Source organism: Podarcis bocagei (genome assembly GCF_964188305.1).
Source record: "Podarcis bocagei genome assembly, chromosome: Z".
Taxonomy (NCBI): domain Eukaryota; kingdom Metazoa; phylum Chordata; class Lepidosauria; order Squamata; family Lacertidae; genus Podarcis; species Podarcis bocagei.
Window position 1 is genome coordinate 3,243,654 of NC_138140.1, and position 23,452 is coordinate 3,267,105.

The 23,452-nt window shown below is 46.9% G+C and overlaps 1 protein-coding gene across 2 annotated transcripts in view; it reads left to right on the forward strand.

The window, feature by feature from the left end:
- ABCA2 (ATP binding cassette subfamily A member 2) overlaps nucleotides 1-23,452 on the forward strand; it is a 106,089-nt gene that overhangs the window by 59,467 nt on the left and 23,170 nt on the right. For both annotated transcript variants that reach the window (XM_081179576.1, XM_081179577.1), the window contains 16 exons: nucleotides 2,283-2,473; nucleotides 3,845-3,995; nucleotides 4,804-5,008; nucleotides 5,795-5,959; nucleotides 6,570-6,750; nucleotides 7,879-8,091; nucleotides 8,963-9,159; nucleotides 10,208-10,390; nucleotides 11,845-12,029; nucleotides 15,377-15,497; nucleotides 16,116-16,406; nucleotides 19,170-19,382; nucleotides 20,388-20,490; nucleotides 21,092-21,420; nucleotides 22,160-22,373; nucleotides 22,998-23,103. In XM_081179576.1, coding sequence (XP_081035702.1) covers nucleotides 2,283-2,473; nucleotides 3,845-3,995; nucleotides 4,804-5,008; nucleotides 5,795-5,959; nucleotides 6,570-6,750; nucleotides 7,879-8,091; nucleotides 8,963-9,159; nucleotides 10,208-10,390; nucleotides 11,845-12,029; nucleotides 15,377-15,497; nucleotides 16,116-16,406; nucleotides 19,170-19,382; nucleotides 20,388-20,490; nucleotides 21,092-21,420; nucleotides 22,160-22,373; nucleotides 22,998-23,103 — 3,048 coding nt within the window. The remainder of the gene's footprint in view (nucleotides 1-2,282; nucleotides 2,474-3,844; nucleotides 3,996-4,803; nucleotides 5,009-5,794; nucleotides 5,960-6,569; nucleotides 6,751-7,878; nucleotides 8,092-8,962; nucleotides 9,160-10,207; nucleotides 10,391-11,844; nucleotides 12,030-15,376; nucleotides 15,498-16,115; nucleotides 16,407-19,169; nucleotides 19,383-20,387; nucleotides 20,491-21,091; nucleotides 21,421-22,159; nucleotides 22,374-22,997; nucleotides 23,104-23,452) is intronic.

The window sequence follows — 23,452 nt, forward strand, 5'->3', positions numbered from 1 at the left end:
TGGAGATGGGAGCCCAACAGCAGCTGATGGGCCTCAGAAATCCTGCACCCCTGTTTTCAAGCCACTGTCAGTGCCCCCAAATAACTCTTGGAGCAGTAAGTTCAAGCAGGTTCTCTGTGGCTGGCAGTGAAAACATCCATCGAGGCTGGTTTGTTTTTGCAGTATATATGTCCTATTTTTATGGCAAATGCCAACTCAGCTGTGCTCCAGCAGAACATCCCGTCTCCTGCTAACGAACTGCTGAGCTCAGCCACTGGAAGAGAAAATTAGGTGAGATCAAGAAGGGGGAGGTGGCAGACACGGACGCAGGTGGTCAGTATAACAAATGGTAGGTTAATGGCCTAGATTAGGATTTTTAGACAGCATTTCCCTTGGGATGGCAGAGCAAGACTGAGCTGCAAATGCAATGCTGTGGCTTACAAATCTTGCTTCCTCCTGGCCAAGAAAGTCAGGGATGCCTCGCTGGTGATAGCAGCACCCAGCACTTGCTTCACAGATGTTACATGTCTGTTCCTGCAGCAGCCCTGGTCAGTATTACTATTCCCATATTACCTATCTGGGGGACTAAGGTTAAACAGAGCTGCTAGCCTAAGTGTGGCTCTGCCTTGTTACGGCTAAAATCTGGGTGCGGGGTTACTCTGCCACCCAGCTCATCGGACTAAGTCCGTGGGTCCCTGCGGAAGAAAATGAGCTCAGCCGGACGCAGGAGCAAACTGCAGAAGATCCAAGTTTATTGCGCAACAGGTTCAAGGCGAGATTGAACAGAGAGAAAGGGGTGACATGAACTTTTGAAATTTCCCTCCATATCCCAGAATACAGTGCATGAAACGTCACGAATACATTATGGGAAGGTTGGGTTTCGCAAGTTACATCATGAATATACTTTACACGTCATGAATACATTATGAAAAGGTGGGATTACATTAATTAGCAATTTCGGATGAGGGAGGGGGGACATGCGGAGCGGGAAATATACATAGATACACATTTATTGAGTACCGGTGGTGGCAAGACAATGGGTCAGAGATATGCATCGTCTGCCACCTAATATTGCCTAGAGGAAAGGTTTGGGGAAACGATCTGACAGGATTAAGAAGTTCCTGCGCACGTGACCTGCCGCTTCGGGGATTATGGAAGTAGGGATAGCATCATGGAGTCCACGGGGAACTGAGTTGAATGACACCGAGAGCGAAGAAATCGGAGTTACGGTTGATTTTATATCAATTTCTAAAGATTTCAATGATTTCAAACCCATTCTGTACTATAGGGCAAAAGCAGAAACAGAATGGATACATTGTAACAGGATTTTGACAGTTTTACGAGGTCCCTGGTTTCGGATCCATTGTTCTTGCCGTGGGGGGCCATGAGGCGTGCAGGAGCTCCCTGAGCTAGCTTCTGCAGGACGAATGCATGGCTGTGATTGGCTAAAGCGGGGCCATAGGAATAAGCGGGGCCTCGGATGTTCCTAGAAGGAAGGGGGAAAGGAGCCCCCCCCTTCCGTTCCGTATCAGCCTCCTTCGTGAGGAGAGAGTCTTCCTTCTTCAAATGCTCTCATGTGGCACCTACTCTAATCTCACTTCGGCATCCAGCAAAAACCTTCTTATTCTCCTAGGCTTTAAAACAACCAAGCAAACAAAACTGCTTAAAGCCACCATGGGAGTTGCGTGTTTATCTGTTGTGCGGTTATTTATCATCTTTTTCTTGCTGTTTTTCGGTTTCTTAAGTTACATATAACTGTAATAAATGAATAGTTATATGATATATCTCAACTCTCTTCCAAGGAGTTCAAGGTGGCATACAAGGTTCTGTCCCCATATTATCTTCACAGCAACTCTGTGAAGTAGATTAGGCTGATGAGAGAGGGATTGGCTCAGGGTCACCCAGCAAACTTCAAGATTAAGCAGGAATTTGAATCCTGGTCTGCCAGGTCCTAATCCCAACCCTCTTAACCACTCACACCATGCAGGTTGATTTAGAATCAGCGCTCCCTGGTGGTGAATATACATGCCTGCTGCCACATAACTGGAAGGTGCAGAAAGTGGCATGCAAGAATTAGAATGCCTAAGCAGAATAATAAAGTAAAAATCCAAATTATAATAAATTCAGTTAAATACCAATATTGCAAAAAATAACTGCTCTGGTATTGCACACATATTGTGTGTGCGCAGTACATGCTGTGTTTCACTAAACAGGAAAGGAAGATAAATGGTGGCTGTGGCTCCTATCTAGGGGCCATGGAAGCTGCCCTCTGGGGCTGACGCTGTTACCTTTCTTCCTCACAGGTGATGAAAATGATGGGGCTGAACAACGCGGTTCATTGGGTGGCCTGGTTTATCACAGGGTTTGTCCAGCTTTCCATCTCAGTCACGGCGCTGACTGCCATTCTCAAGTACGGGAAGGTTCTGATGCACAGTGACGTCTTCATAATTTGGCTCTTCCTTGCCATCTATGCTGTGGCCACCATCATGTTCTGGTGAGTTAAGGGAGGGAAGGAAAGCAGAGGCGGAGGGTGAAAAATAGATTTGAACAGGAGGCTTCCTGATTCACAGTTGTGTTTCTCAAGTGGGCAATGGGACATGACCAGGTGGGTCGTTTTCTACCACTTGCTTGAAGGAGGCCGAAAAATGACCAGATGTGGGCTCCTCCCCTACCTTGGGGGCTCAGATCGTTTTTCTGCCTCGCTTGATGCTGGACGTGTTTCTTCTACCACTCTTCTGGCCTTAATAATAAAAATCCCTATGCATTTAAAAACTAGCAGACTAGGGAGAAGGTGATATGCTAGTTTTCTATAGGCAGGTGTGGTTTTTCTTATGAGGTATGAAGAAGCTTTTAGGCATGAAAGTCCCATGCACAGTCAAAAAGTGGTGTGGTCCAGGCACCTCAATAAGAACGAGGCCTCTCCCAGTACGCCACACTTGTTCTCAACCCTGTAACCCTGGTGAGGCTGATCAGGGCTGCTGATAGTTTAAGAAACTATGCTTCAGAGATCTTCATACAGCCCTTTGACATAATATGTGAATGTGTGTGTATATATTCTGTGTGTGTGTGTGTGTGTGTGTGTGTGTGTGTGTGTGTGTACGTACGTACACACACACACACAATTTGCACAAGTAACTTCTACATTTTAAATTTTAATTGCACAAATTTATCCATGTCTTGAATTCACCCCATGGTTTGTTACGTCCTGGCATGGCCACTATGGAGAGGCAGGGCTGGTGCCTCAAGTGGGTGACAGGAGCTCCAGGATTTCAGCTAGGCAACTCCAGTCAGGCCCCTTAACCTGGGCATGCAGGTGGAGAGTCCCTTTCTGCTGTCTTGGGCATCCTTTCTAAAAGTAGAATCAATGGCATCTTCCTTGGGACATCTCAGAGGTGTACCTAGGCTCCCTTGCACCCTTGGCAATGAGATATATCAGCACCCCCCACCTTGCTCCTTCGCCAGAGGGGCCTGCATGTGTCGCCCACCCACCCAGAGCAGCAGAGGATTGGCCCAGGGAGTGCGTGGACATTCAGGTGGGCTGACTCCTGGCCACACCGAGCCAGAGGGGGGAGGCATGATTTCCCAGGACCAACCTGACCAAGCCATAGTTATGCCCTTGGGGCACATGATGAGATCCAGCAAGTGCCCAGCCTCACTTCCTTTTGAGGCCAGCCTCAGCAATCTCAGGTGCTCTGCTGTGCCACGCAGGGTGCTGGAACAGGGGCGCAGCTTTGCCGCCCATTCGGATGGCTTGGCTCGGCTTCTGTGGCTGGTGAACCATCCCTGAGACTGTTTGCTTGCCGTTTCCCCCCTTCAGTGGGAGAATGCAGATTTGTGTTGCATGCCCATCTTTTTCTTCCCTCAGCTTCCTGGTGTCAGTACTGTATTCCAAAGCCAAGCTGGCTTCGGCCTGTGGCGGCATCATCTACTTTCTCAGCTACGTCCCTTACATGTACGTCGCCATCCGGGAAGAGGTGGCGCATGACAAGATTACCGCGTTTGAGAAGTGCATTGCTGTGAGTAGCTCATGTGGTAGCCTCCCAGATAGGGGTGGTGGCGATGGTGATAGCATCTGTGGTCATGTAACTTGCTGGCAGGCAACCAGGGGAAGGGAAAGTGAGGCACACATATTTATGCCTGACAGCCCCATATGTTCTGAGAATGCCTTTCTAGTTGCTGGCTAGATTCGCAGGCCATTGTTTGCTATGCAGGACATCTTCCAATTCAGACAATTTTTATTATTTGGGGGGGGGGAGTATACAGGTGTTTGTTCCTGGCCAGCTTCCTTATTTCTTAAGGAATTACTGTCCTGTTTTCCAAACCTGACCTTCAATCAGATTTTGATGCTGGCCCCAGTTATTTTGTTTCTTGAGAACAGCTTTGCCATCATATTCTTTTTAATTGGTTTTCTAACTCTTACGATGGTGAGATTGAAATCTCTGTGGCAACTGCTGCTGAAACCTGCTGAAGAGTGGGACTGATCTGTATTTCCAAAAATTCCAGGCCAGGGTGGACTTCAGTGACCTCTTTACTCCCTCTCCAGAAGCATAAAGAGGAGGATTAATTATGCAGACATGTGCATGATTTATGCTGGCTTCCACATTTCAGTTTTCAGTGCTGGTGCAGAATTCTGACTATAGCATGGGTGCAGCCTAGCACATCATATATCCTGGCTTAGCAGATGCCCCCTAACTCATTAATTGTTGTGAGTTACTATGCGCTCCATTTAGTTGTTGGGAAAGCAGCATGTAAATATTTAATCCAATAAAACCCTGCAGCATCTCTTTGTCTCTTCTCCCTCTTCCCTCCCCTGTTCTCCTCCAGTCTCTGATGTCCACCACTGCCTTTGGTCTGGGCTCTAAGTACTTCGCCCTCTACGAGGTGGCTGGTGTGGGGATCCAGTGGCACACCTTCAGCCAGTCGCCCGTGGAGGGGGATGACTTCAACCTTCTCCTTTCCATGATGATGTTGATCATTGACGCCGTAGTGTATGGGGTGCTGACATGGTACATTGAGGCTGTGCACCCAGGTATGTGCGGGGGTGAGGGGTGGGGAGACCCGGTTTTGCTGGGTTGCCCAGTCTCCTGCTGAGAGGAGGGTTGAGATCTTTCAGTCTCCTAATGCAACTGACTTAGGCTAACGTACAGGCCCACTTTCCAATCTTCCTCTGTTCATCCCGTTTTATTGCATTTGCCCTCCACCATTCCCCCCCCCCAAGGAGCTCAAAAAGGTGTGCTTGGGCCCCGCCCTCCCATTTCCCCACACACAACAATCCTGTGAGGTAGGTTAAAGGTAAAGGGACCCCTGACCATTAGGTCCAGTCGTGGCCGACTCTGGGGTTGCGGCGCTCATCTCGCTTTATTGGCCAAGAGAGCCGGCGTACAGCTTCTGGGTCGTGGCCAGCATGAATAAGCCGTTTCTGGCGAACCAGAGCAGCACATGGAAACGCCATTTACCTACCCGCCGGAGCAGTACCTATTTATCTACATGCACTTGGATGTGCTTTCGAACTGCTAGGTGGGCAGGAGCAGGGACCGAGCAATAGGAGCTCACCCCGTTGCAGGGATTTGAACCGCCGACCTTCTGATCAGCAAGCCCTAGGCTCTGTGGTTTAACCCACAGCGCCACCCGCGTCCCATGTGAGGTAGGTTAGGCTGACCCAAAATCACCCAGTGAGCTTAACAGCTGAGAGGGGGTTTGAACTTGGTTCTTCTCCAGTCCTATTCTGGTCACATCTCCATATCATTCTGCAGCACACAGTTTCTGCCCCAATCCTAGCTCCAGTTTCATGCCAATTCTTCTTCCTTCCCTATAGGAATGTATGGACTTCCCAGGCCCTGGTACTTCCCCTTTCAGAAATCCTACTGGCTGGGAAATGGGCGCACAGAGACATGGGAGTGGACATGGCCCTGGTCACGAACCACCCGCCTGAGCGTCATGGAGGAAGACCAAGCTTGTGCCATGGAGAACAGGAGGCTGGGTGAGACAGAGAAGCAGAACTGTCCCATTGGATGTCTGGGGACAGCGTGGAAACATAGAATACAGTACAATCACAACCTCAGCTTATGCAATTTAACTTGCATGGTTGAAGGCCCATCAGTTGAAATTGCACAAGTCAAATGTGTGCAGAGAACTTAAAAACCATTTCCATCCCAGGGAAACCTGGCGCTAAAGAGCTCTTAAGCTCTCCACCTTGCTTATAAAGCAAGGTCCTCTCAGCACACCAGTTCTGGAAGATTTTACAGAAACTCGGATCTCGCAAGAGCCTATGTGCTGAGTGGGCCTTGCCCAAATAAGCAAAGTGGAGAGCTCAAAAGCTTCAAAAAGTAAGGATGTTCGCTCAGGGGTGGTTCCAGGGCAGGGGGCTTTGGGTATATGTGTTTTTCAATATACATATCATCCCTGAAACATAACCCCCGCATAAAATGTGATCGTACTGTACCAGCATCTTCATAGGCTAGTATTATTATTTTTTTGTAGTTTCTATTTGCAAGCTTGCAACTCATGTTGGGGTGGTCTTAGCACTCTGTGTTTTGCGGCATGTTGGCTAGTAACCAGCACACACACTAACGTTTTGGCTTTGCATGCAGACGAGACTCGTGGGATTGAGGAGGAGCCGACCCACCTTCCACTGGTGGTTTGTGTGGACAAACTGACCAAGATCTACAAGACAGACAAGAAGTTGGCTTTGAACAAGCTGAGCCTCTACCTCTACGAGAACCAGGTGGTCTCTTTCTTGGGCCACAATGGAGCTGGCAAGACCACAACCATGTAAGTGAGTCAGCTTGGATTTTGGTGGGCACCAAAATCACAGAACTGCAGGATGGCTGGGGCCGAGCAGCGGGGAGGGGGCAAAGTGCATCAGACACCTTGCTAAATCTGGGCAGATTCTGCCAGTGAGAAAGGAAACTGCCCCAATTATCTTTCTCCTCCAGAGACCCTTCACCAGCGTGGCTCATCTCTGCCCCTTAGCCTCCCTCTTCTCCTGCTTCAGCTTCTGCCTCTGATTCTGGACTCCTCTCTGCCACAGACTCTCACCTCTCACTAAACCCTGTTACCCCTTCAGCTTCCAATACTTGCCCTTCCCTCTTTTTTCTCCCTGTGACCACTCATTGTTGTCCTACCACCAATCCCTGGGCTCTAAGCCTTCCTCTGGTGGTTCCCCAGCTGGTTCCTGTTAGGGAATCATTCTGCCAGAAACAAGTAGAAAGGGTTCCAGAGTTTTCCTCTACATATGGGAGTGGCACTCTGAGCCTAATTAGCATCAGCTGGAAGTGCCAATAAGAAGAAGACCACTCAGCTTCGTTTTTGCAGACGCCTGATGGCAGATGTCTGACGATAGAGTGCTGCCTGTAAAATCTGTTGAAGGACTGTTCTTGTAATTTACGACTAATTGCTGTTTATTTTAACCCCCGAAAATATCTTTGCTACCATAATGCTTGTACCCGGTCTGGGAATAACAGCTCTTGACCGAGACTTCACAGAGTTTGTGAGTCATCTTTAGAACAACTTTTGTTATTGTCCACTGCTTCTGGGAAGATTCCAGGAAGTTTAAAAGAGGTTTTACCTAACCACCAGTATCTGTGCAGCAAAACTGTGTGGACAGTAACCTCTAATAGTTCCTTCCACCACTCCTGCATCTAACCAGTCCATGACATGCAAATACCAATAATAACAACAATATTAACAGCAGTAGCCCTTTCCAGTCACCTCCCAAAGGCCTGTTGAAATAAAAAGGTCTTTACCTGCCTGCAGAAGGACAGCAAGGAGAGAGCCAGCCTAATTTATCAAATACAATGAAATGAAATGAATCGCCTTGTGGCCCCTTCTCTTTGCCCCTGTGTTGATGGGCAGTAGGTGGGTGTGGCTTATGACGTCTCTCCCTCCCTTCCATCTTAGGTCCATCCTGACAGGCCTCTTCCCTCCAACCTCTGGCTCGGCTACCATTTACGGCCACGACATCCGGACGGAGATGGATGAGATCCGGAAGAACCTGGGCATGTGCCCGCAGCACAACGTGCTTTTTGACAAGCTGACTGTGGAGGAGCACCTGTGGTTCTACTCGCAGCTCAAGGGCATGGCAGAAGATGAGATACGCAAGGAGATGGACAAGTAGGCAGGCTCAGCCCATCCCTCTCCTCCGCACCAGACACTTCCTCTGCAGTCAACAGACCATTATAACATTTTATAGCAATTAATATTTAATAAAAATTACACATTAATTCAACTAAAAATGATAATAATGCTAAGCAGTGTGTGTGTGTGTGTGTGTGTGGCAATCATGGATGGTCTAATGATAATGGCTGTATCCAAAAACATTGCCACTTGCTCTGGGATTGGCTAATTGCAGCAGAGCGAGCCTCAGAGATTCAGCAGAGCAGTAAGGGAGGGAGTATGTAATGGGATATATATATAGACCTTAGAATTCCTATAAGACTAGATGACCCTTGGGATCCCTTCCAGCTCTGCAGTTCTATGATTCTATCTCATGTATAGCAATCGACCTTGGCAGGGGAGGGAACCCCAATGGCTGGCAGGGGCAATGTCACATGGCTATGTAGATTGGGGTTGAAGACTTGCACATGCAACCAGAATTCAGAAATGGTGTGCATATGGTTAACCTCATCCTCAGGTTTCCAATAGTATTATTTGTACAACCCCAGACATTAATCCTGCCTGCCCCAACCCAGTGCCCTTGATGATGACGCATATGTTTTGGCGTGCCATTCCCACCAGCCAGTTAGCATGGCCATTTTGTAGTCTGAAACACCAGGTTAAGGGGCAGGGAGACACAGACCAGGTTGGGGTAGGCGCAATTAATCATACTTTGGGCTGGAGAGAGGGGAGGCCAGCGTTTGGGAGAGGGGCAAAGGGAATGCTATCCTCCTCTCATCCCTTTGTGGAGGAGCCCACAAAGTTCTAGGGTCGGACTTGGCCACTTTGGAAGACTAAACCACCCACCCATGTCATTGTGTTCCTCCAGGATGATTGAAGACCTGGAGCTGACCCACAAGTGCCACTCCCTGGTGCAGACGCTGTCAGGAGGGATGAAGAGGAAGTTGTCGGTGGCCATTGCCTTTGTCGGAGGGTCCCGGGCTGTCATCTTGGACGAGCCCACAGCTGGCGTGGACCCCTATGCACGGAGAGCTATTTGGGACCTCATCCTCAAATACAAACAAGGTAAGCAAGATAAATGGGTGCTGCCTCACTCTGCTGGGGCTTGACAGGGTGCACCAGCTACCAACCCACATCGTTTAAAGCCCTATGCAGCCTAGGACCCACATACCTACAGGACCGCCTCTCCTGGTACGCCCCGCGGAGGACCTTAAGGTCCACAAATGACAACACTTTGGAGGTCCCAAGTCACAAGGTGGTTAGATTGGCCTCAACTAGGGCCAGGGCCTTTTCAGTACTGGCCCCGACTTGGTGGAACACTCTGTCACAAGGGACCAGGGCCCTGCAGGACTTGACATCTTTCCGCAGGGCCTGCAAGACAGAGCTGTTCCGTCAGGCCTTTGGTTTGGACTCGGTCTGACCCTTATGTTTCCCTCCCCTTACGGTTTTGATCCATGGGCTACTTTTAAAATGAGGCTGCATTTTAAATTGCATTTTAACCTGTATTTTAAATTGTTTTGTTGTCCCCACCCCCCATTATGTTTTTATTGTAATTTTACTGGTTTTAGCCACCCTGAGCCCGGTTCTGGCCAGGGAGGGCGGGGTATTAATAATAATAATAATAATAATAATAATAATAATAATAATAATAATAATAATAATAATAATTATTATTATTATTATTATTATTATTATTATTTTGCCTTCCCTTGTTTCAGTTCGGCTGACCTTTCTGGAATTGGGGGGGGGGAGCCAACACTGCAAAGCGGCTTGGCACTGCTTTAAATGCACAGTGTGAATGTGAGCCTTGGGGTGGACAACTAGTTCATCTTTGTGTCAGTAAGGATCTTAGAGTCAATCTTAGAGTTGGAAGGGACCCTGAGGGTCACCTAGTCCAACCCCGTGCAGTTTAGGACTCTCAGCTAAAACATCCCTGACAGATGGCCGCCCAACCTCTGCTTAAAAACCTCCAGCGAAGGTGAGTGCATGATGCAGAAGATTCTTTCCCCAGAACATTGTGGTGGAGTAATGTGTCCTTTTGTGAGGGGCTGTTGCCCTGTCCTTCGTGCCTCTGTGACAGCCCCTTTACCTAACCCTCACCCTTTTCCCACAGGGAGGACTATCCTCCTGTCCACGCACCACATGGATGAGGCTGACCTCCTGGGTGACCGCATCGCCATCATCTCTCATGGGAAGCTGAAGTGCTGCGGGTCCCCCCTCTTTCTGAAGAGCACCTACGGTGACGGGTACAAGCTTACCGTCGTTAAGAAGCAGTCGGACACCCGAGCCAATGCTGGTCAGTGTTGGGCGTCGTGGTTTCAGGGGCTCCAGGACCAGACAACTGTTCTCTGTTTAAAGAGCAATTTGACTCTGGCCACCCTTGTTTGTTTGTGCTCAGTTTCTAATACTCTGGTGCAGACTGCCCCTGTACATGGAGGTTCCATATAGCGGTTTGCATTAATGGTTGTTGATAGGCTCTTCCTCCTCATCTTCCTGTCCCATATCTTTGTCTAGTTTCCACTTAAAGCCACCTCAGACGGAGGTCTTTATTGGACCACGCAAATCCCATAAGGCTTTTCTGTGTTGTGTGAGGAAGTACTTGTTTTTATCTTTCCTGATTTTACATGCCATCAGGTTTTTTTTATTGGGTGACACTCCCCAACTATTCTGGGCCCGGAAAGCCATACTTGGGATGGTTAACTATCCCTAAATATAGGAAGCCTTCCTCTTTGGCCAGGTTTAATTGATTAGATGGAAGATGCAGCAAAAACCCAATGGCTGCTGCTCTTGTGACAACTGCTCTATCTAGCATGTCCATTTCTACTGTAGTTTCTGTCAAGGGGCTAGGAAAGGCCTGATACATCCCATCAAACACTCCCTCCCTTGCTGCTCTGCTGAGTCTCTTATGGTCACTCTGCTTCAGGGTCAACAACAGTGCAAGTGACAATGTTTTTTGATACAGCCATTCTCATTAGAGAAAGTGAATAGAGAAGTTTTCTCCCTCCCTCATGACACTAGAACTTGTGGACATCAAATGAGGTTGAACGTTGGGCCATTCATGTCGGAAGAAAGTACTTATTCACGCAGCACATCGTTATAAACTGTGGAACTCCCTCCTGTACGGGACAGTGATGGCCACCAACTTGGATGGCTTTAAAAGAGGGTTGGATGAATTCATGGAGGAGAGCAATGCTATGAATGACTACTATAGAGCCAGTGTGGTGTAGTGGTTAAGAGCAGTGGACTCGTAATCTGGTGAACCGGGTTCGCATCTCCGCTCCTCCACCTGCAGCTGCTGGGTGACCTTGGGCCAGTCACACTTCTCTGAAGTCTCTCAGCCCCACTCACCCCACAGAGTGTTTGTTGTGGGGGAAGAAGGGAAAGGAGAATGTTAGCCGCTTTGAGACTCCTTCGGGTAGTGATAAAGCGGGATATCAAATCCAAACTCTTCTACTAGCCACAATGGCCCTGCTCTGTTTCCATGGTTTGAGGCAATAAATGATTCTGAATCTGAGGGCTCCAGTGCTCATGTTTTGCTTGCGGGTTTCCCATTGAAGAATCTGCTTGACCACCATGAAAACAGGATGCTGGACTAAATGTGTCCCTAGCCAAATCCAACAGGCTAATCTTATGTGCTTATGATATGCATATGTGTATTTTTGTTAATGTTCCTGGTTGTAAACTGATATTAAGGTGACAGCAAATAAATTATCTTTTTCTCTTCTCTCCCGCCCCCTCCTCTTTGTTTAGAGTCTGGGCAGACCCACAGCTCTCCCTGCCAGTCTTCCATCAGCCCTTGCTCCGAAGCACGAGTCACTCAGTTCATCAAGAAGTATGTTGCTTCCTGCCTCCTCATCTCTAACACCAACACAGAGCTCTCCTACATCCTCCCCAGTGAAGCAGTCAAGAAGGGCTGTTTCGAAAGGCTCTTCCAGGTACCAGGCAGTTGGTGAATAAACAAAAGGGGGGTGGGCAGGACTGGTTGGCTGGCATCCATCTGTCTCATGAGACAATGGAGGAGTGCTCCTTTGGGGGTGAAGTCAAACTGTTGAAGAGTTACAGCGCCTGCTGTGGCTGTGGAGACTGATATGGGAGAGACGTGTTTTGTTGCAGCTGGGGCAGAGGAAAGCATCCGGTTGTGCTGCTGCGGATGCACCATGGCGTTTATTCTTTCTGTGTTCCTCCCAGCTGTCATTCCTCCTCTGGACACTGCTGTGGATGCACGACCTGATTGTCTGTCTCCAGGCACTGCGGTCGTTTGCAAGTGATTCCTATATATGGGGGGGGGGCATTAATGTTGCCAGCCTTCATGTCCCATTTGCAGACATCTTTAAATTGGGGCCCAAAGGGTTTGGTTTAAATTTTGGATCTGTAGTCACACCCTCAAAGGCCTGGGCATGTGAATTACAGAGCTTTGACGGTTGTTTGGTAGGCACTTAAGAAACATTTTAAAGCAATAATGGATTGTTTGTTTGTATTCTTGTTTGCTTATTGCATAAAACCTAGACGCCGCTTGGTTGCAAAAAAAAAAACGCCCCTCAAAGCATTTTTTTTAAAGATAATTATCAATGAGAAAGATTAACTGCTATAAATCTTTTTTTAAAAAAATAATATTTATTAAAGTTTTAATAGTTACAGAAAGAAAAAGCAGAAAACACATTTTTAGACATAAACAATACAACACATCACAATAAAGAGAAAAAAAGAAAAAAATCCATTAACAACGCAAAAAAGAAAAATACAACACATCTTCCCATAACTTATCTTTCATTAGCTTATTTCCTTGACCTCCTCACACCTCCCTTTTTTGTATTCTAGTTCAATTATCTGTTTCAGCAAATCCTTTCCATCTTTTCAAATTTTTGTCCTGTAATTTATCTTAATATAATGTAACTTTACTTTCCCTCCTTTCACCAATTAACAGTCAGTTTTTCCCAAGTTCTTTATAACATTTCTGCTAAAGCCACATAACATCATTCCAACATCCTTCTAACATTCATTAATTTTGCAATGTTTCTGTAAATAGACTTTAAATTTCTTCCAATCTTCCTCCACCGACTCTTCTCCCTGGTCTCGGATTCTGCCAGTCATTTCCGCCAATTCCATGTAGTCCATCACCTTCATCTGCCATTCTTCCCGGGTGGGTAGATCTTGTGTCTTCCAGTACTTTGCAATAAGTATTCTTGCTGCTGTTGTGGCATACATAAAGAAAGTTCTATCCTTCTTTGACACCAATTGGCCGACCATGCCCAGGAGAAAGGCCTCTGGTTTCTTCAGAAAGGTATATTTAAATACCTTTTTCATTTCATTATAGATCATCTCCCAGAAAGTCTAAATCCTTGGGCACGTCCACCAAAGGTGAAAGAATGTACCTTCAGTCTCTTTACATTTCCAACATTTATTATCTGGCACATGGTAGATTTTTGCAAGCTTGACTGGTGTCATGTACCACCTGTATATCATTTTCATTATATTCTCTCTTAAGGCATTACATGCCGTAAACTTCATACCTGTGGTCCATAGCTGTTCCCAGTCAGCCATCATAATATTATGTCCAACATCTTGTGCCCATTTGATCATAGCAGATTTCACCGTTTCATCCTGAGTATTCCATTTCAACAGCAAGTTATACATTCTTGACAAATTCTTAATTTTAGGATCTAGTAATTCTGTTTCCAATTTTGATTTTTCCACCTGGAAGCCAATTTTTTTGTCCAAGTTATATGCCTCCATTATCTGGTAATAATGAAGCCAATCTCGCACTCTGTTTTTTAATTTTTCAAAACTCTGCAGTTTTAATCTGTCTCCCTCTTGTTCCAAAATTTCCCAATATTTTGGCCATTTGGCCTCCATATTGAGCTTTTTCTGAGCCTTCGCTTCCATTGGTGACAACCACCTTGGGGGTTTTATTTTCAAGCAAATCCTTATATCTTATCCAAACGTTAAAGTGCTTTTCTAGCTATAAATCAAAGCTTTAAAAAAGTTAAAACAGTAGACTAGAAACAGAATTAAACTCACCTCAACTTTCTAAACATATGGTGAAGGTGACTGATCTCCGTATTCCTGTGTTGTGATCTCCACTCCTTTCTCCATCAAACAGAAATTTGCCTTCGAGATTGCCTTGTCCCATGCCCACTCAACCACTTCCATCTGCAGAACCAGCACAGTTACAGTTCCCACATAATATCCATTCAGCACTTGCAAGAAATTGATCTTTTAATGTGGCAGCACCCACACACTTCGGAACTCCCTGCCTGTTGACATCAGGCAGACTCCTCCACTGTACTTGTTTTTGGCACTCACTAACATATTTTGTTTAGGCGAGTCTACCCACATATGTAGAACACTGACATGTGTTTTAATGCAGTTTTTAGAGTATCAGTGATTTTAATTATTTTTTGAATGTTTCAAATAGATGTTTTATTCTTTTTGTGAACTGCTTTACAAGCTGCCTATGTGAACCCAATAATTAGGTCATGGGCAATAGCTTATCCCCTCTGTTACTCTCCCCAGCAACTGATACTCAGAGGTAGACTGGCTCTGAATGTGGAATACTCTATAGCTATCATGATGAGGAGCCATTGATAGCCTTCTCATCCATGAATTTTTTTTAGCACTCAGTGCTTTTTTATAGAAAAAAGGTGCCAGGTCTCACCATGAAGGTGTTAGAGTAAGTGCCCACCTTTAACATGGGGTGGGGGTGCATACCCTCAAGTACCCCCAGAAGAAGAAGAAAAAGCACTGCTAGCAGCACCCTTTAAATCAGTGGCTATAAGCACGTCTTGGGGCTGTGAATTCCAAAAGGTAGTTGTGCATTGTCTAAAGAACAAGGAAGGCAAGATCAGGGCCTGCTCCAGTCACGCTTTCCCCTCTTTCTGAAGGCCAGCTGCTACCATATTAAATGTGGAAAGGAGCATCTGATGGCAGCCAACACCTGCTTCAGTGTTCTCTTTTGTGAATGTGTGATGCCTGATGTATCTGTTGCATTTTTCCTAAATGTAGTTAGCTGCTTTGGAAGACTCTAGTTGAAAAGCAGGATACGAATCTATTAAATAAATGAATGTGTAACTTCATTTTGCCCATCCCAACAGGACAGGTGTTCCACCAATAACATCATACCATGAGACTTTGACACGGAAACCTTGTGCCTGGGTGTTGTGCTCAAAGAGGGATGCTCTTGGCTGAATATTTTGACTGTTAGCAGTGAGTGGTGTCTAGTGGAGGTTAGATGGACACACCTGTGTTGATTCCCCTCTGGTTTCCTCCCATTCTGTTTCTTTAGCACCTGGAGCACAGTTTGGATGACCTAGACCTGACCAGTTTTGGGCTGATGGACACCACCCTGGAAGAGGTTTTCCTCAAGGTCTCAGAGGAAGACCAGTCTCTGGAGAACAGTGATGTCGGTAAGAATCATAGCATTGTAGAGTTGGAATAGACCCTGGGGGTCATCTCATCCAACCCACTTGATGCAAAATCTCAACTAATGCATCCATGACAGATGGCCTCAAAACCTCTGCTTAAAAACCTCCAAGGAAGGACACAACCTCCCGAGGGAGAACGTTCCACTCTGAGAACATTAATCTTATTTTCTTATCTGGCTTTAGACTGAACCTCTTCATGTTTCAATGTCACATCCAAACACATACTGTGGACCCGTAATAGCAAGTCTCCACCTGATGCTTTGCTTTGTTTTGTTGTAAAGCATTTCAGTTACTTTGTGAACTTAAGAAAGGTTTAAGAAAAAGGAACCTGCTCATTTTGAACAAACTGTAAAACCAAATAAAAAGGTTACTGAACTGTAGCTCATAAAATTGACTACGTACGTACTGTTGGGCTCAAACCAAACCCTATTTTCCACTACTCCGCTGTAATCTGAGCTTTTTTGGTTGCTAATCCATCAGAACAAACTTTGTCTCTTAAGGGCAGGGAGGGAAGCGAGCGGTTGTCTTGAGAGCCTCTCGGGGCATTCTTCTGTGATTGCACTGAATAAATAACCTTCACTCTTTCTCCGTCCCTTACAGATGTGAAAGAGTCCCAAAAGGACAGCTTCCCTCTGCCCGACTCCCAACTGGGCCCCAAGGCTGAGGCTAACGGGGAACTCCTCCTAGGGGCAGAGACGCTCAAGAAGCCTGAGGCAGACCAGGGGAACCTGCAGGCCTGCTCCCAGCTCACCCAGTCTCAGACATCACTGCAGTCGTCGTCCTCAGCCGGCTCTGTGAGAGGCGATGAAGGTGGGGCTTATTCGGAGTTCTATGGGGATTACTCTCCGTTGTTTGATAACCCGCAAGACCCTGATAACGCCAGTCTGCAAGGTTTGTAACACGTGAGAGACCTTGCGTGTTCCCCACCCCGGGAGGAGGGCACCGTGGTGTGGCGGGGTGGGGGTGGGGAAGAGATCCTACACTGTGGCTGCAGAGGTGTGAGGGGAGAATGTCTCACCTGGAAACCTTAAGGATTTGGAGGCCGTGGGCTTAGAATCATAGAACCATAGAAGAGACCCCAAAGGTCATCCAGCCCAACCAATGCAGGAATCTCAGCTAAAGCAATGGAATTTTCCAGTTAAAACTTCAGCAATATACATAACAGGCATTTTCCATTTCAGTGTCCATTAAACCATTATACTTAACATGATGGGACTCAGCTACATGTGCTTTGACCCTAACAGGGTGTGGAACTAGCACTTAGAATCATAGAATCGTAGAGACCCCCAGTCATGAAGTCCAACCCCCTGCTAAAGCATCCCTGACAGATGGCCATCCAACCTCTGCTTAAAAACCTGCAAGGAAGGAGAGCCCACAACTTCCCAAGGGACACCGTTCCACTGTCTTAACACCTCTTACTGTCAGAAAGTTTTTCCAGATGTTTAGTCAGAATCTCTTTTCTTGTAACTTGAAGCCATTGGTTTGAGTCCTACTCTCCAGAGCAGTAAAATGAGCTTGTTTCCCTCCAAATTCCATCTGATAGCCCTTAAGATATTTGAAGATGGCCATCATACCTCCTCCCAGTCTTATCTTCTCCAGCTTAAACCCAACTCCCTCAAGGAACCACTAATAGTGGTTTGGGTTTGGTCAGTAAACCAGCTACAAATCCACCTAACAATTACCTCATGCACCCCACATTTTACCAGCTTCCTTGCAAAGATATAATGGGGGACTTTATCAAAATCAGGATTTTGAAATCAAGATACACTATGTACACAGCATTCCCCTGATCCACCAAGTTTGTAACTCCATCAAAAAAAGAAATGAGAATCGTCTGGCATGACTTGCTTTTGAGAAACCCATGTTGAAAAGCATCCCATGCTTAGAAAAGCATCATTTTCTAAGTGCTCACAGACCAAATGTTGAATTATCTGTTCAAGGACCTTTTCTGGTATTGATGTCAAGCTCACTGTTTGGTAGTTATCCAGGTCTTCTTCTCCCTTTTTGAAAATGAGGGCAACATTTGTCTGCCTCCAGTCTGCAGGGGCCTCACCTGTTTGCCAAGAAGTCTCAAAGATCATAGGCAAAGGCTCTGAAATTACACCTGCAATCTCCTTTTGTGTACCCTTGGGTGCAGCCAGGGGTGTAGTTCCCGGTATGTGTGTACGCCCCCCTGGCGGGAATGGAGGCCACCATTGGTCAGGGCGTGGAACAGGGCACCCTCAGTGCCCCATCAACCTCTGTGCCATCAGCCAGTGGGCAGAGGGCGAGGCTCAGGGTGTGAAAAGCACCCTCCACACCCTGCTCCTCCCTTGATTGGTGCTCAAGAGCCCACCTGTCAGAGGCAGCGACTGGGTGAGCGCAAGGAGGGAGACTGAGGTGGGTCTGATACTGTTTTTTTTAGAGGAAGGGATCTGTAAGATAAGCTAACAGATTGGTTTGTGAGGCTGCTTCTGCTTGCTCCCCCTGCTGGGCAGGTGGGGGAGTGTTGGTTATTTATGGACACCAGACTAACTGAAACATAAAAAGCCCAGACCTCTGCCCCAAGGGGCTTCCAGTCTAAATATACGAGAGACCATTTCCTGCCCTGCAGACCCTTCCAGGGGCTGAGATCAGCAGAGGTGGCCCTGTTGGTAGTTCTACTGCCCTCAGAGGTTTGGAGTGGTGGCCCGAGAGAGGGTCTTCTCTGACCCTGAGCTGTGGAGTCCCCTCCCCAGAAAGTTTGATCTGGCACCCTTGCCATACAGCTTTTGGGGAATGCTAAAGGTGCACCTCTGTACCCTGGCCTTTGACACCTGAGATGTGTTTCTTCAGAGCCCACCCTGTTTATGTAAATGCAAAGTACTTCAACTGTCTGTGTGGTGTGTTTTTTATTCCGGATTTTAAATTGCTGTAATCCACTATGGGGCCTGCTGGCAAATGCTGGGTGATAAATAAATGTAATAATAAGAATAATAATACAACCAACTCACATCTTATGCGGGGATTACGTTTCAGGGATGGCATTTAAAGCCAAAATTGTTTAATATCAAAGTACCCGCTTGGAACTGACCCTACACAAGCAAACTTGCCTTCTGGAGTGACCCAAACAAGTCTTACCCTCCCCAGCAAGACATGTAGCTTTTAAGCTCCCTGCCTTGCTTACTGGGCTCTTGGAGGCTCTTACGGAAACTCAGATAGACCCATGAGATCTGACAAGAGCCCACCATAGTCTGGTAAGCAAGGAGGAGATCTTAAAAGCTCTTTCTACGCTGGGAAAACCCTGCACAAAAAGAGCTTTTAAAGCTCTCCGCCTTCTGTGCATTTAACATTTGTGATTTTGACCGGTCAGCCGTCCACCGCATAAAGTTGAAATTGCACGAATTAAATGCGTGTTAAGTTGTATTAAGTAAATCATTTTGACAGTGGGGAAGACTGCAGGAGGTGAGGGGGGGCAGGAGAAGGCACAGGACTCAAAGCACCACATGAACACCACTCTGTGGGGTACCACTCCTATAGGCCCTGTGTCTCTGGGACTTCCATGTGGGCTCCTCTTCTGCCTGTTTTCGGTAGGTGGGGGTCATATATCTGCCTGCATCCTGTTGTTTTTGGACCCCACCCTACGAGAGAGAGAAAGAGAAGCCTCAGTCTCCCCTCTGCTCTTTCCCGCTGCAGACCCAGAGGCGGACCTGAATGAACATGCGCTGGTGGGGCAGGGGAGCATCAAGCTGGAGGGCTCTTGGCTCAAGCTGCGCCAATTCCACGGGCTCATCGTCAAGCGGTTCCACTGTGCCAAGCGGAACACCAAGGCCCTCTTCTCCCAGATCCTGCTACCTGCGTTCTTCGTCTGTGTAGCCATGACAGTGGCGCTCTCCGTGCCCGAGATAGGTAGGTGCACTTCGTTCTGAAACAGGCTGTTCCTCCAGCGGTCTCCTAAAATACAGGCCAGATTATTAATTGATTGATTATTTCATTTAGTTTCATTTCATAATATTTATATTCCGCTTGATTGTAGAAGACCTTAAAGCAGTTCACACACACAAAAAAGAATAGAACACAGTAAGTTTCTTTAGTAAAAACAATTACAACATTATTATTTTTAATAAGCATACCAGCATTCTAAATCTCTGACTAGGCTTGCCTAAACAAAAATATTTTTAAGCAGGTACCAGAAAGGGTACAGTGGCAGGGAGTTCCAAAGTGTAGGTGCTGCCACACTGAAGATTAAGCCTGGTATACTGTTGAGATGAGAGCACTGGGCTGTTTTAACAGTGGCACCTAGACTGTGGATCTCAGTCCCTTGGAGTAATATAGCTTCCGTTGTTCATATTTCTTTTTGGATCTGTTTCAGTTTGAGAGGGGCCTTTGAGTTATTGCTACCCTGGTTTTCTAGTTCAGCGGCATGGTCATCATATTTGTTGTTTGGATTCTGGAATTTGAAACACTTTTACATTGTAAACTACTTTGGAGGTCTTTGGGACGCGTGCACAGTGTATCTTCTGTTAAAACATCTGCCCTAGATCCCGATATGCTCCTGGGCCAGGTTCAAGGTTCCTGTGTTCTTGATATACAAAGCCCTTGGGTCCAGGGTCCCTTGAGCACCACCTGGCTGCCAAATTCTACACCAGCTGAAGTTTCTGAACCTTCTTCATAGGCAGCCCCACATAGACTGTGTTGCAGTAAGACTGAGAGTTTAAAAATGAAAAGATGGTGTGCTTTGTGGAAAAACTGGAAGAGATCAGGGAGGGACCAAGAGGTGTTTAGGGGTGGAGGGAATCCATAGAATATTGGGGGAAGGATTCATATATCCCCACCCCATGCATTTTAGTGCTTAAATTGGGGGTATCTCTTAGAGCTTCAAAGCAGCTGTAACAAATGTTGTTTGTTTCACAGGAGACCTACCTCCTCTCATCCTCTCGCCGTCCCAGTACCACAACTACACCCAACCCAAAGGCAACTTCATCCCATATGCCAACGAGGAACGACGCGAATACCGGTGAGAGCTCTGTCATTCCACCTTTTCCAGATCTGGAGAAAGAAGCCCTAGGGACTCTGGTTACACTTTATTTTTCTGAAAGGTTGCATGCAGAGAAAGAAGAATTTTTTCCAGCTTCAACTTTGTTTGTGATGGGAAAAGAAGCCTGAGTAGGATTTCCCATGGGAGTCACCAAGGCAGTAAACGTTCCGAGGCCAGAATATCCAACAGATATTCGCTAAATTTTTGTACATCTTAGATAGTCTTGAGGAGGTGAGGTACCATCTGTGCTGCATCTTTAACATATTTTCCTTGATGTTATAACACGCCGTAAATTTCATATTTGTTCTCCAAAGATTTCCCCATTCCGTCATGATTATTGGGCGGCCAATATCCTGTGCCCATCTAATCATTGTTTTAAAAGCTCTTCAGCTCTCTCCCCCACCCACCTTGCTTTCTAACTGATATTACTCTTTTCTGTGAACTGCCCTGAGACCTCTGGGTACAGGGTGGTATAATAATAATAATAATAATAATAATAATAATAATAATAATAATAATAATAATAATAATAATGGTGATGATGATGATGATGATGATGATACATACCCTCCTCTGGCAGGTTCAAGCAGTCAGCAGATGCGAAGCCCCAGCAGTTGGTTGAGACCTTCTACCGTCCCTCGGGAGTGGGGGCCACCTGTGTGCTCAAGACTGCTTTCAACAGCACATTGGACCAGCTGGTGCAGTCCCTCAACCTCAACAGCAACGAGTCGAAGATGCTGGCGGCAAAGTACTTTGATGCTATGTGCGTGGATTCCTTCACCCAGGGCCTGCCCCTCTCCAATTTTGTGCCGCCCCCTCCGTCACCTGCCCCTTCTGACTACCCCTTCTCCCTGGACGAGGACTTGCTGAGGGCCTGGAACTCCACCACTTACCCCTCCACTGTCAGAGGTAAAGTTTGGGAATCTGCCATGTTGGGTTGAAGCTTTGGGTTGAAAATCCAAATTGAGCGGTAGCACTATTAGGGTACCTGGAAGCAGGAGTAGAAAAGGGATTTCAGAGCATGTTGCCAACTGCAGCTAAAATGCCTTACTTACTGGCAAGGCCAGCTCTGGGAGATCTTGTGGGGCCATGCCAGAGCCAAAACGCCATGAAGGTCTTGCTCAGTAAGCCAGGCTAAGCTCTTAAAAGCTCTTTTTGTGCCGGGAAGATCTTCCATGGATTTAATTTGCACGGTTTCGACAGCCTTGAACCGCACAAGGTTGAAATTGCACAGGTTAAATGCTCATAGTTGTCATCGTACTATATAGATACAGATACAGTGGTACCGCTGGTTGTGAACGGGATCCGTTCCAGAGGCCCATTCACAACATGAATAAAACACAACCCGCAGCGGTGCGTCTGCACACATGTGGGTTGTGATTTGCCGCTTCTGCGCATGCGCATGACGTCATTTTGCACGTCTGCGCATGCGCGAGCGGCGAAACCCAGAAGTAACCCTTTCCAGTACTTCTGGGTCACCGCGGACGCAACCTGAAAAAACGTATCATGAAGCGGACGTGACATGAGGTATGACTGTTGGCTATTTTTAAAAGAATGCATGGAGGTCCCTTCGTTCTTCAGTTGGGACACAGCACAGGAAGGAATAATCCTTGGGCTTAACCCAGCTTCTTTGCTCTTCCCCTCACAGAGACGGTCACTTCTGCCCCATCACTGGCCAGCATCATCCACGAGCCCATCAAGTGCACTTGCTCTATGCAGGGCACCGGCTTTTCCTGCCCCAGTGGAGTCGGGGGCCACCCACCACAGAGGAAGGTTGTGACGGGCGACATTCTGGTGGACATTACTGGGCGCAACGTCTCAGAGTACTTGCTGTATACATCAGACCGCTTTCGGCTGCATCGGTAAGGGTGGGTGTGTTGGGGAGGGAGGGAAGTGAGGCAGTTGTCTGCCTCAAGACAGGGCCTTTTCTGTGGCTGCTCCCATATGGCAGGATCCCCTTCCAAAGGAGGCCAGATTGGCTCCCTCCTTGTTATCCTCCCACCTGGCAGGCTAAGGTGTTGACAGTCAGAGCAAAAAGCATTTAAATGCTGGTTTTAAATGTGTTTGAATGTAATTTAAGTATTGTTTTGGCAAGTGTGCTTTTTTTTGCTTTGCATTTTGCAATGATGTTTTTAAATGCTAGAAGGCACCTTGAATTCCAACTTAGGAGAAGAGTGAGGTATAAATGCAATAAATAATAGTAATCTGTCTCTGCCATTTTGTTTTGGTTTTCTCAGTCTGAGGGCAGCCTAGGCAGCAGCCTCATGGAGGCTGGTCCACCAGCTTTAGTCTGCCCTCACCTAGCTCCTCACCTGCCTGCCTTTTTACAACTAGCCAAAGGGTCGTTTTGGCCCCGGCTTTACCACTTTTGATCGTACCAGTCCCAATGGGCCACGTGGCCCCACTGCGTCTCGGTTTTGCAAAATTTAAACCCTTTGTACTGGTGTGAGCTCTGCATTTCTTCTCTGCTGTCTGTTCTCGTACAGGTACGGAGCAATGACCTTTGGCAATCTCCTGAAATCCATACCAGCATCCTTTGGGGCCAAAGCTCCTCCCATGGTGCAGAAGATTGCTGTCCGGAGAGCTGCCCAGGTATTCGCTTTTTAAAATATTAATATTTCTATAGCCTGTCCTTCATCGATACAGATACTCGATAAAGCAGCAACCACCACCATGAAATAAATAAAGCAGCTGCAACCAGCAGAGCAGGCTAAACATGGGACCAAAGGTAGGAGACCCTAGTTGTCCTTCTGTTTCATTTTGATCAGAATAGAGATCCATCTTCAGTATAGTAGATAAGGATGTTGGGCCAGAACCTGGTGCCCCCCCACAGAGGTTTTGGACTACAACTCCCAGGCAGCACAGCCATGCTGGAGGAGGTAATACAGCTTTGCTTGTTGGAGGGTGATGGGAACTGTAGTCCAAAGGCTCAGGAGGTCAT